The sequence below is a fragment of the Trachurus trachurus genome (assembly GCF_905171665.1).
Source record: "Trachurus trachurus genome assembly, chromosome: 22".
In the NCBI taxonomy this organism is placed as follows: Eukaryota; Metazoa; Chordata; class Actinopteri; order Carangiformes; family Carangidae; genus Trachurus; species Trachurus trachurus.
In genome coordinates this window covers 14,319,306-14,331,994 of record NC_139907.1, presented here as the reverse complement: position 1 = coordinate 14,331,994, position 12,689 = coordinate 14,319,306, and the positions used below count along the sequence as shown (strand labels likewise).

The 12,689-nt window shown below is 39.5% G+C and overlaps 1 protein-coding gene across 3 annotated transcripts; it reads left to right on the top strand.

Annotated features, from left to right (window-relative positions):
• Positions 1–295: 295 nt before the first annotated feature.
• On the top strand, positions 296–12,029 carry wars1 (tryptophanyl-tRNA synthetase 1). 3 transcript variants are annotated; one of them, XM_083998232.1, is made up of 12 exons: positions 296–348; positions 1,511–1,634; positions 7,096–7,119; positions 7,528–7,720; positions 8,068–8,176; positions 8,343–8,462; positions 8,574–8,756; positions 8,914–9,014; positions 9,967–10,079; positions 10,166–10,339; positions 10,438–10,578; positions 11,159–12,029. In XM_083998232.1, exons 2-12 carry the CDS (start codon positions 1,521–1,523, stop codon positions 11,315–11,317), a joined length of 1,431 nt encoding a protein of 476 aa, XP_083854358.1. In that variant the 5' UTR covers positions 296–348; positions 1,511–1,520; the 3' UTR covers positions 11,318–12,029. The 3 variants fall into 3 exon arrangements, with proteins under 3 accessions (XP_083854358.1, XP_083854360.1, XP_083854359.1); XM_083998234.1 differs by lacking the exon at positions 7,096–7,119 and adding an exon at positions 1,946–1,970 and having other exon boundaries at positions 7,529–7,720; XM_083998233.1 differs by lacking the exons at positions 7,096–7,119; positions 7,528–7,720; positions 8,068–8,176; ... (5 more) ...; positions 10,438–10,578; positions 11,159–12,029 and adding exons at positions 1,946–2,162; positions 2,436–2,544; positions 2,716–2,835; ... (4 more) ...; positions 4,043–4,183; positions 4,863–5,659.
• The last annotated feature ends 660 nt before the right edge of the window (positions 12,030–12,689 follow it).

Here is a 12,689-nt window from a genome sequence, read left to right as displayed (position 1 = left end):
TTTTATTTTGAAAGCGACCGGCAGGAACGAACGGGCTGTCCCACCCCGCCGATATACACCGCTTTAAGATTACTAACATTATATGTAGGCTTTTGGATTTACGTATGGTTTATCTGGAAAAAAAACAGGAAGCTTTATTTGATATAAATTTATATAATTCAGATCCTAACGTTGTTTTTTTTCGCATTATCGATTGTAAAGCGGAACTATTGAGGAATCCGTGTTGCGTCGGAAGAATTTAATCCGAGTACCACCTCGCTCAAGCTGATCTAATCTCAAGCTGTTAATATAATACATCCATGAAGCTGATGCAAGCTGTCAGTCCTCCTGTGTGAAGAGAATCATACGGTATGCCGGCTAGTTTTTGTATTGACTCTTATATAGTTGTTAGTCCTATTGTTTCCTTTTTTACAATTTTACTTACTGGGTCATATATGTACCATGGTAACAGAGATATAAATAACTGGCTGTATCAGACGCGTATCTCTTCAATAGCTAGCTAAGAGAGCTGTTCTGTGTTCACATATGGTAAAGTGATGTGGAAAGTAATAGTCTCACTTGAAGTGGTGACTTAGATCTAGATGTAATCTATCACATGTTTTTGTTTTGTTTATTTAGATCCCCATTAGCTTTTGCCACGCAGCAGTTATTCTTCCTGGGGTCTTTTCATCATAATAAATGACAAATACAAACCATCAACACACAACACATTAATACATAAAAACAAAAATACATACAGAAAACACATACTTAATACATACACATAAAAACAAAACATCCAAGACAAACACTTAAAATGATATATTACCCGCTCCTACATTGAATCACTACACAACAAGGATACCAGGACCCAATTTACAAATATAGGCTACTAATGGTCAAAATTGCGATCAAAATAATAATCTCTTAGTTTTTACTTTAAAACTAACCATGTTTCTTTGTTGTATAACATAATTCGGAAGGGCATTCCACTCCTTCATAGCTCTATATAATACTGTACCTTGAGAGAGTGCCCTGGGTAAAATAAAATAACCTCCAGCAGCATGTCGAGTTGAATAATGGGCTCTTTGCACAGCTCCACTACTTCCTGAACCTGATTAATCCAGGTGTGTCTGACCATTGTGATTACTCAGACACACCTGGATTAATCAGTTTGTCCAATAATGTAAAACAGGAAATAAAGGAGCAGCATTAAATTCAGGAAGTAGTGGAGCTGTGCAAAGAGCCCATTATGTATGTTTGAACTAAAAGATAATTTTATATACAAAATGTATGGCATTTTAGTTGTTATAATATTTCTAAGAAAAACCATCAACAAATATGACAATCTGTGCTTAACATCCAGCCAACCAAGACTGGCATGCATTTGACAAATATTCGACCTTATTCCACACATAAGTGCAACACGTGCTGCTTTATTTTGTATAAATGTCATGTCATGTCATGTTTATCTTCACCACAACTAATTGTTTTCCTTCTCTCTCTCTCTCTCTCTCTATGTCTTGGACAGCTTGGAGAAGATGACAGACTGTCAGGGTGACGGGGAAGCAGCGACAAGTCCAATGGAGCTGTATGAGAAACTAAACACACAAGGAGAGACAGTCAGAGCCTTGAAAACAGCTAAAGCTGAGAAGGTAAGTTATCGTAAACTACCTTGTAAAAACTGTATTTGTACCTCGTAATTTGTTAGTAAATGACACCATCGCAAAAAAAAAAAACGAGAACGCATTCTTCTTGTCTACATGGACGGGTTGGGTTTTGTTTGTTTTCTTCTTATGACTTTGCGTCATCTCTTTATCTTATCATCTGTCTGCTTCTCCTTTTGTCCTGCACTCCCCCACCCCCCTCTTGTGTGATTCAAGTGTGGTGAAATTTGTTTGCTTTCATTTCTGGGGTTTTGTTGTTTCTGGGGTTTTCCTCTGACAGCATTGTTCGGCTTCTCCAGGTTGAAATTGATGCCGCTGTTCAGTCACTGCTAAAATTGAAAATGGACTACAAACAGGCGACGGGTCAGGATTACAAAGCAGGATGTCCACCCTCAGAAAACTCAGCTGTCCCCGACAATGGGCCAGCAGCAGAGGAGGCAGATGATAACGAGACAGTTGACCCATGGAACGTCTCCACCACCAGCGCCAAGGGGGTCGACTACGACAAACTCATAGGTAAATGAGCTTTTACTTGAAGAACTGAAGCTGTATGTTTTATTCATACTTTAGGACTCTGAATATGAATGTCAGCAATGGGCTCTTTGCACAGCTCCACTACTTCCTGAACTTTATTTCCTGTCTGGTTAATTAATCAGTTTGTCCAGAAATGTAAGACAGGAAACAAAGGAGCAGCATTAAGTTCAGGAAGTAGTGGAGCTGTGCAAATAGCCCATATATGGTAGTGTACTTCAAGCTGAGTAATTTACATTCTGTCCTATGTTTCTGTAGTGAGGTTTGGCAGCAGTAAAATTGAAAAGGAGCTGGTGGACAGAATAGAAAAAGTCTCGGGACAAAAACCTCATCACTTTCTCAGGAGAGGAATCTTCTTTTCACACAGGTCAGCATTTTTAGGAACCGACAAAGTTTCATCTGTTTTGTTATGCAATTACTGTATCTTCTTCAATCTTTGAGCTTGACAACATCAGACGATGGCAAGAATGTGATGTGAAAACTCATGGGTTTATATCATGTCGAAGAATCACTCACCTCTAATCTCTGCTTTTGATAGAGATATGCATCAGGTGCTGGATGCATGCGAGAAGCAGCAGTCCTTCTACCTGTACACTGGCAGAGGTCCTTCCTCTGAAGCCATGCACGTTGGTCACCTCATCCCCTTCATCTTCACCAAGTGAGTTTTACCCATCAAGTTATGATCTCAGTCCTTCACTCATGTACCTGAATTTACCTGTTGATTTTAACTAATAACCAAAGTCTTGTTTCTTCAGGTGGCTCCAGGATGTGTTTGACATTCCTCTGGTGATCCAGATGACTGATGATGAAAAGTACCTGTGGAAGGATCTAAAACTAGAGGACTGCCACCGCTTTGCTCTGGAAAATGCCAAGGACATCATTGCCTGCGGCTTCGATGTCAACAAAACCTTCATCTTCTCTGATCTGGACTACATGGGGTAAAATATGACAGTTATCAACCTTATCTTACTGCCTGGTAGACCTTGCTGCTGAGGCTTCCTAGAATCAACAACGCAAGATCTACCACAGTTAATCATGTAACTGAGTTATAGTATATGGTTCCTTATTGTAGCCTGAACTGTTTTGCTTTTTGATGGACTAATTTCAACTTATTTTTCACAGATCATCCCCCGAGTTCTACAGGAATGTGGTTAGGATCCAGAAGCATGTCACATTTAACCAGGTCAAAGGCATCTTTGGCTTCACAGACAGTGACTGCATTGGTAAGACTGATAAAACTGAAATGTCTTCAATGATGGAAATCCTGGGTTAAATACTGTCACATTTTCATGTCTATAATTGGCTAAAATGTTTGGTATTATCTTGTAAATGTGGTTTTACTTTATCATGTCCTAATTCTGAAATGTGTTTTTTTTTTTTTTTTATCCAACCAGGAAAGATCAGCTTCCCAGCCATCCAGGCTGCCCCATCCTTCAGTAACTCTTTCCCACAGATCTTTGGAGGCAGGAAGGACATACAGTGTCTTATCCCCTGTGCCATAGACCAGGTCAGGACAGAATTTCAGTAATACATAAAGACACTAGGTGCTGGCATTCATTGTTTTAAGTTGCATGTATATCTGTTTCTGTGCAGGATCCTTACTTCAGGATGACCCGTGATGTAGCTCCAAGGATCGGCTATCCCAAACCAGCACTGCTGCACTCCACCTTCTTCCCCGCCCTGCAGGGGGCACAGACGAAGATGAGCGCCAGTGATGCCAACTCCTCCATCTTCCTCACAGACACACCCAAACAGATCAAAAATAAGGTTCTGCTACTACCTGTTATCACGATTCAGTAGTTATCAGTCAGATTCAAATTGCCTGTGTTTGCTGAGTGGCTGATTTGTGAAACCGTCACCTACAGGTCAACAAACACGCATTCTCCGGGGGGAAAGACACAGTGGAAGACCACAGGAAGTACGGTGGAAACCCAGATATAGATGTCTCCTTCATGTACCTGACCTTCTTCCTGGATGATGATGAACGTCTGGAGAAGATCAAACAGGTGAGGGTGCAAAGAAGAAAGGAATCAAATATGAATTTTCAGACCTCATTTCCTTTGATAGTGCCTAAGATATTTATTCAACTTGAAGATGATCTTGCATTCACTTTGAGATTTATCCGATAAATTTAGAACTAGTATATAGGTGCAGCTTGGACGGCTGTCTGCCTTAAAGGGACAACGAGGAGTTTTGGAAAGCGAAGTGTTCTCATACTACATTTACCATGAGCCTCCGTGCGCACGTTGAAATTCTTGGACCGGCACAAGACAGACGTCTTGCCCAGAATGTTTTCATTCATCAACAATGAAAGTCAGATGTTCGAAGACGATCACATAATTCCGACCATAAATGGCGATTCCGCCGGGCAGCGTCCGCGAAACCGAAAGTAAGGAAACACTGGTCGGCTCGCCCAGCATTTCCACCACTAATAATAATAACAAAATAACGATAGAGACAAAACAATATATTTATCAAAAATGGAGCCATTAACAAGTGTGGGTAGCGTAGATTCATCCACATTAATGTGAGACTTTTATATAACCAAATAGAAACTCCTCGTTGTCCCTTTTCTGATCTTTGTGATTAGACTTCACATGATCTCTTCATCTTGTTTTTCATTCTTCTCTCATCGTCATCATAAAATTCTTTTGTGCATGCTCACCACACCTCCTCTCTCTGCAGGACTACTCGAGTGGAGCTCTTCTGACAGGAGAACTGAAGAAGATTTTGATCGAGACTCTGCAGCCAATAATCGCTGAGCATCAAGAGAGACGCAAAGAAGTCACAGATGAGATGGTCAAGCAGTTCATGACTCCAAGACCTTTGAATTTTAAGTTGTAGTCTGCTGGAGCTTCTGGGATGTCACGGGTCATTGTCAGAGGTTGTTCTTACTATGAAATGAAATAATGCTTTTTTTTTTTTTTCATCTGAAATCAACGTTACTTTGAATGGGAAGATGGACATTGTCTCACTTTGCATCAGAACTGGAGGAAAGTGTAAATGTAAATGACTGAAGATGATCTGCTTCTCTGTGTCAAAACTAAGCATTGCATTGCTCCTGCCTTCACTCTACCTGTCATGCTGCTTGTCAAAGGTACATGTTTATCTTAATGAAGTGTTTGCAGCACTGCTTTCGCATCACATGAGCTCTGCTTCTTGTCTTGAAATCGGTTCAGAAGAGGAAGAAGATTAGTTGAGTACATATGCATATAAAAGAAGATGAAGAAAGCCATCAGAACAATAACTGTAACTGTGATTACCAAAACAGGTCTGTTAATTGTGGTGTAAACAGGGAGATGTGCTATGATAATATGATAATGGAATATTATAATTCATACAAGATACCAATAAGTCTTCATTTAAGAATATTAAAGCAAATGTAATAGTCACCAAAAGGGAAATGAATCAGCTTTCTCTCTAAGCCTGGTCTAAATCAAAATGTTTTGTTCAACTTATGTCCAGACTAAAATTAAACTGTACTTCATTCAACAAGAAAACTTTTGAAAGCAAGCTTTATTTGAATATCATAAGGCTATAGCTCATGTTTCACATTTTTATAATCATCAAAGTATTCACTGACCACTCTTTCTCAGGGTTTTCTTTTGTCACCTATATCTGACATACAGAAAGTGTCACAAAATGTGTGCATAACTAGTGATGTTACGTCTGACACCGAGGTCTTTGTCGAGCAAAAGGGGGCGTGTCCAAATGAAACCTGTGTAGAAGCACGTATCATTTGTCAGAATATCACGTAATCAAACCGTCTTTGATCAAAGACAAACGAGGCCCCGTTTCTCTGAAACCACGTGTGGTTCGAGTTTGAAAAAGCCGCGGTGTGTGCTACGTGATCTGAGGATCGTCACTGCACTTGCAGAGAACATGGGTCCAACAAAAAGGCTGAAGACATAATCAGTTGGTGAGCACTTTGACATGATATCTCCCAACTAAGAAGGTTAAACATAATGTATATCTCCTGAAATCAATCACATGGAGGATGGCAGGTGTGTTCATATGTAACGGAGGTCCGCGGGCATAGTCACAGCCCCCCCCCCCAGTAAATAGGATTCCTCAACAATATGTAGGCTGGCTAACAAATGTAATTCTTGAAACAACACTACCCATGGCGTTGAGAACAGATTCTTTTTGAATGACTCAAATTTATTACACACATCTCATCATCATGTAGCCCACATTTGACATCACAGGACTGCTGTAGGCCTACATCAAATGACCAGCAGATATCAGTACTCCCAAATGAGCTGTTAAAGGTGTGATCAGCCTTTTCGTGAAGCCATTAGCCTGAAAGATTCGACACATTCACGGGGCCTCATCACTACATATAACTATTTGTTTTTAATAGGTCTTCGCACATAAATTTTTGCCATTTTGGCATTTTAGGGTATGAGACCACACACCCTTCTTTTTCATGTAAGATACAAGTCATTGTAGAAAAAGTAAAGGTAGCCTATAAGTAATAATAGGCTGGATTCCAAGAAGCTGCTTCAGCCTCTTGGCCTTAGTATAGGTCATGTCATGTCATTGGTACTGTCACATTTTCATGACTCACTGTGACACAAATAGAATTGAGCCATCCTATTTTAATTAGTAACTCTTAGCATTTCTCCTGTCAAAAACACCTGTTCTCATAGAGACAACAAATCATTAAACAATGAATTTAGCCTTCTTTTTTCACGCAACCCTCTGACACTGCAGACGCACCTTCACCATGTCAGCTGGGGACACCAGTAAAACCTGAGAAAAAGACACAGAGGTATTGAAGTCTTTTTTTTCTTTTTTCAAGATTTGGATTTGACCTGAAAGTTTATTGATCAGTTAGAAAACTAATTTTCCGGGGTTTTGTTGTTTGCTTTCGTTTCTGGGGTTTTCCTCTGACAGCATTGTTTGGCTTCTCCAGGTTGAAATTGATGCCGCTGTTCAGGAGAGCAGGGTCGAAAGTAACGTGGGACGACAAAGCGATTTTCTCCGAGCCCATACAAGTCTGACATGTCTAACTTGGTCAGCATGTATATAATGCAGGACCTAACAGAACTGCAAAAGATCTTAAGAATATGTCTGACTTTGACCGAGTTACATTCAAGAACCTGTTGACAGAAAGTAAATTCGTTTGAGCGGTAATTTTTTTTTCCATCTCTTTATCTTGTGTGTCATCTGTCTACTCCTCCTTTTGTCCTGCACTCCCCCATCCCCCTCTTGTGTGATTCAAGTGTGGTGAGTTTTGTTGTTTGCTTTCGTTTCTGAGGTTTTGTTGTTTGCTTTCATTTCTGAGGTTTTCCTCTGACAGGCAGCATTCTTTGGCTTCTCCAGGTTGAAATTTTATGCTGTTAAGTTACTGCTAAAATTGAAAATGGACTACAAACAGGCGACGGGTCAGGATTACAAAGCAGAATGTCCACCCTCAGAAAACTCAGCTGTCCCCGACAATGGGCCAGCAGCAGAGGAGGCAGATGATAACGACACAGTTGACCCATGGAACGTCTCCACCACCAGCGCCAAGGGGGTCGACTACGACAAACTCATAGGTAAATGAGCTTTTACTTGAAGAACTGAAGCTGTATGTTTTATTCATACTTTAGGACTCTGAATATGAATATCAGCAATGGGCTCTTTGCACAGCTCCACTACTTCCTGAACTTAATGCTGCTCCTTTATTTCCTGTCTTACATTTTTGGACAAACTGATTAATCCAGGTGTGTTTGAGTAGTCACAATGGTCAGACACACCTGGATTGATCAGTTTGTCCAAAAATGTAAGACAGGAAACAAAGGAGCAGCATTAAGTTCAGGAAGTAGTGGAGCTGTGCAAATAGCCCATATATGGTAGTGTACTTCACGCTGAGTAATTTACATTTTGTCCTATGTTTCTGTAGTGAGGTTTGGCAGCAGTAAAATTGAAAAGGAGCTGGTGGACAGAATAGAAAAAGTCTCGGGACAAAAACCTCATCACTTTCTCAGGAGAGGAATCTTCTTTTCACACAGGTCAGCATTTTTAGGAGCCGACAAGGTTTCATCTGTTTTGCAATTACTGTATCTTCTTCAATCTTTGAGCTTGACAACATCAGACGATGTCAAGAATGTGATGTGAAAACTCATGGGTTTATATCATGTCGAAGAATCACTCACCTCTTTTCTCTGCTTTTGATAGAGATATGCATCAGGTGCTGGATGCATGCGAGAAGCAGCAGTCCTTCTACCTGTACACCGGCAGAGGTCCTTCCTCTGAAGCCATGCACGTTGGTCACCTCATCCCCTTCATCTTCACCAAGTGAGTTAACTCATCAAGTTATGATCTCAGTCCTTCACTCATGTACCTGAATTTACTTGTAGGTTTTTTTTCTGTTGATTTTAACTAATAACTGAAGTCTCATTTCTTCAGGTGGCTCCAGGATGTGTTTGACATTCCTCTGGTGATCCAGATGACTGATGATGAAAAGTACCTGTGGAAGGATCTAAAACTAGAGGACTGCCACCACTTTGCTCTGGAAAATGCCAAGGACATCATTGCCTGCGGCTTCGATGTCAACAAAACCTTCATCTTCTCTGATCTGGACTACATGGGGTAAAATATGACAGTTATCAACCTTATCTTACTGCCTGGTAGACCTTGCTGCAGAGGCTTCCTAGAATCAACAACGCAAGATCTACCACAGTTATTCATTATTGTAGCCTGAACTGTTTTGCTTTTTGATTGAATAATTTCAACTTATTTTTCACAGATCATCCCCTGAGTTCTACAGGAATGTGGTTAGGATCCAGAAGCATGTCACATTTAACCAGGTCAAAGGCATCTTTGGCTTCACAGACAGTGACTGCATTGGTAAGACTGATGAAACTGAAATGTCTTCAATGATGGAAAAAACAAAGCATACTGAATTTCGTGAAACTGCTTCCTGGGTTTAGTCAGGGGGCAAACCCTAAGATTGATAACAATGCTCACTCTTCTGGGTAAAGTTTGACCTTATTTTTTTGTTAGAAGGAACCCCTAGGAGTAATAATAGGGGTGTTGTCATCTTGGATTTTTTTTTTGCTGGTGACCACTAGAGGCGCTATAACATTCAAATACTCAATTCATGCATATGGTCACAATAATAGTCAAAATGTACAGTTTATATGCATAATTTTCAATGTTCAAGATTTTATATTTAGGGAAATGGATAAAACACCAATTGAAAAAGCAATTTTTAATTGTATTGCTATATTTTGGCCAATATTGGTTAAAAAAATATGACTTTTTTATAGGTGTTTTTGACATACACATAATAAGCATCTTTTATTTTGCAATTATAATATTCAAGATTCTAACTAGTAGGCTAATGGGATATGCTAATTTAAGATGAGGGTCTTCCAAAATTTAGCAGCAGCCCCCCCTTCTGGAGCTAGAGCTCTGCACCATGCTTTTGACATCAGTTTCACTTTCTGTGCTTGATTGAACATACAGTATCTCACAAAAGTGACCATATGCCTGAATTGAGAATTTGAATATTCTAGCGCCTCTAGTGGTCACCAGCAAAAAAAATCAAGATGACAACACCCCTAAAATTCCTTCTATAGGTTTCTTCTAACAAAAAAAATAGGTTGTCAAACTTAACCCAGACATGTGAGCAAAAGTCTTAACGGAGGCTCTTTTCTAAATTCGCCCCTTGACAAGTTAAATACTGTCACATTTTCATGTTGGCTAAAATGTTTTGGTATTATCTTGTAAATGTGGTTTTACTTTATCATGTCCTAATTCTGAAATGTGTTTTTTTTTTTTTTTTTAATCCAACCAGGAAAGATCAGCTTCCCAGCCATCCAGGCTGCCCCATCCTTCAGTAACTCTTTCCCCCAGATCTTTGGAGGCAGGAAGGACATACAGTGTCTTATCCCCTGTGCCATAGACCAGGTCAGGACAGCATTTCAGTAATACATAAAGACACTAGGTGCTGGCATTCATTGTTTTAAGTTGCATGTGTATCTGTTTCTGTGCAGGATCCTTACTTCAGGATGACCCGTGATGTAGCTCCAAGGATCGGCTATCCCAAACCAGCACTGCTGCACTCCACCTTCTTCCCCGCCCTGCAGGGGGCACAGACGAAGATGAGCGCCAGTGATGCCAACTCCTCCATCTTCCTCACAGACACACCCAAACAGATCAAAGATAAGGTTCTGCTACTACCTGTTATCACGAGTCAGTAGATACCAGTCAGATTCATATTGCCTGTGTTTGCTGAGTGGCTGATTTGTGAAACTGTCACCTACAGGTCAACAAACACGCATTCTCCGGGGGGAAAGACACAGAGGAAGACCACAGGAAGTACGGTGGAAACCCAGATATAGACGTCTCCTTCATGTACCTGACCTTCTTCCTGGATGATGATGAACGTCTGGAGAAGATCAAACAGGTGAGGGTGCAAAGAAGAAAGGAATCAAATATGAATTTTCAGACCTAATTTCCTTTGATAATCACACTAATTTGAACTTCAGTTTTGTGTGCCAAATCATACATTATCTCAAGGTATAACAGGAAGACCTTTTGGATCTTGGTGTAACAGGGTCTTAATGAAAGAATAGATTTCAGACCCATCCTGTAATCTGGTTTACCCTCTCTCTTACGTAATAATTCAACATGGATGGTGTCATTTTGTTGCTACATTTTTCTTGAATATTGTTATGATAACGTTTAAGATCTTGGGTCACTGTAATTACATCCTTTGCTCTGTTCAAGTGAGCCAGAACACAGCTTTATTGTGTCTAAGATATTTATTCAACTTGAAGATGATCTTGCATTCACTTTGAGATTCATCCGATATATTTAGAACTAGGTGCAGCTTGGGCGGCTGTCTGCCTCAACATGTAGGGATTTGTTTTCCCTGATCTTTGTGATTAGACTTCACATGATCTCTTCATCTTGTTTTTCATTCTTCTCTCATCGTCATCATAAAATTCTTTTGTGCATGCTCACCACACCTCCTCTCTCTGCAGGACTACTCGAGTGGAGCTCTTCTGACAGGAGAACTGAAGAAGATTTTGATCGAGACTCTGCAGCCAATAATCGCTGAGCATCAAGAGAGACGCAAAGAAGTCACAGATGAGATGGTCAAGCAGTTCATGACTCCAAGACCTTTGAATTTTAAGTTGTAGTCTGCTGGAGCTTCTGGGATGTCACAGGTCATTGTCAGAGGTTGTTCTCGCTATGAAATGAAATAATGCATCTTTTTTTTTAAATCAATGTAACTTTGAATGGGAAGATGGACATTCTCTCACTTACTTTGCATCGGAACTGGAGGAAAGTGTAAATGTAAATGACTGAAGATGATCTGCTTCTCTGTGTCAAAGCATTGCATTGCTCCTGCCTTCACTCTACCTGTCTTGCTGCTTGTTAAAGGTAGATGTTTATCTTAATGAAGTGTTTGCAGCACTGCTTTCGCATCACATGAGCTCTGCTTCTTGTCTTGAAATCGGTTCAGAAGTGGAAGAAGATTAGTTGGGTACATATGCATATTAAAGAAGATGAAGGAAGCCATCAGAACAATAACTGTAACTGTGATTACCAAAACAGGTCTGTTAATTGTGGTGTAAACAGGGAGATGTGGTATGATAATATGATAATGGAATTTTATAATTCATACAAGATACCAATAAGTCTTCATTTAAGAAAATTAAATAAAAGTAAATGTAATAGTCACCAAAAGGGACATGAAGCCTGGTCTAAATCAAAATGTTTTGTTCAACTTATGTCCAGACTAAAATTAAACTGTACTTCTTCAACAAGAAAACTTTTGAAAGCAAGCTTTATTTGAATATCATAAGGCCATAGCACATGTTTCATATTTTTATATTCATTAAAGCATTCACTGACCACTCTTTCTCAGGGTTTTCTTTTGTCACCTGTCTGTATATCTGACATACAGTAAATGTCACACAAATGTGTGCATATAACTAATATTTGTTTCTGTCTTCACACATATATTGTGCCATTTTCCCACTACTCACACACATCGAAATAATTAATTCCTTGAAAAATAGCACTTGCAACATATCCATTACTAAAGATAACCGATGCTCACATGAAACATGACTGAATGGTAATGATTGTTTTTTCCTGCCACTAGTTGACATACAGTATATTGACTTTGTCACAGATATCAAGAGCATGACATTAAGAACAGTTCTTGGCAAATAAATTACAATGCAACATGTTTTATAAACCAGAATATGAAAGAATACTGGTTTCCATAAAGTTTTCCTGAGCATTAAAATGATTGATTAAAGCAATACTTACCTTTCTGGAACTTTTGCACATTTCATTGTCTAAGTTAAAATGCTATTAATAATCTGATGATACATTAAAATGTAAGAGAAACCCAACAGGGTTAAAAACTCATCATTTTTTCATTCTCATATAATTCTGAGAAAAGTCTGACCAATAATATTATTCGGTCCGATTAATAAGATTTGACGAGCGACCGAACCTACTTAATATGTAATCACTTAGTGCACCCCTCTCCTCCTC

Bases quoted from the DNA above. Each gene is read 5' to 3' on its own strand.
- wars1 (XM_083998232.1), top strand. From the start codon at position 1,521: ATGACAGACTGTCAGGGTGACGGGGAAGCAGCGACAAGTCCAATGGAG. The intron at 1,635-7,095 runs GTAAGTTATCGT...TGGCTTCTCCAG, and splicing joins AAACAGCTAAAGCTGAGAAG to GTTGAAATTGATGCCGCTGT. The intron at 10,080-10,165 runs GTCAGGACAGCA...GTTTCTGTGCAG, and splicing joins TCCCCTGTGCCATAGACCAG to GATCCTTACTTCAGGATGAC.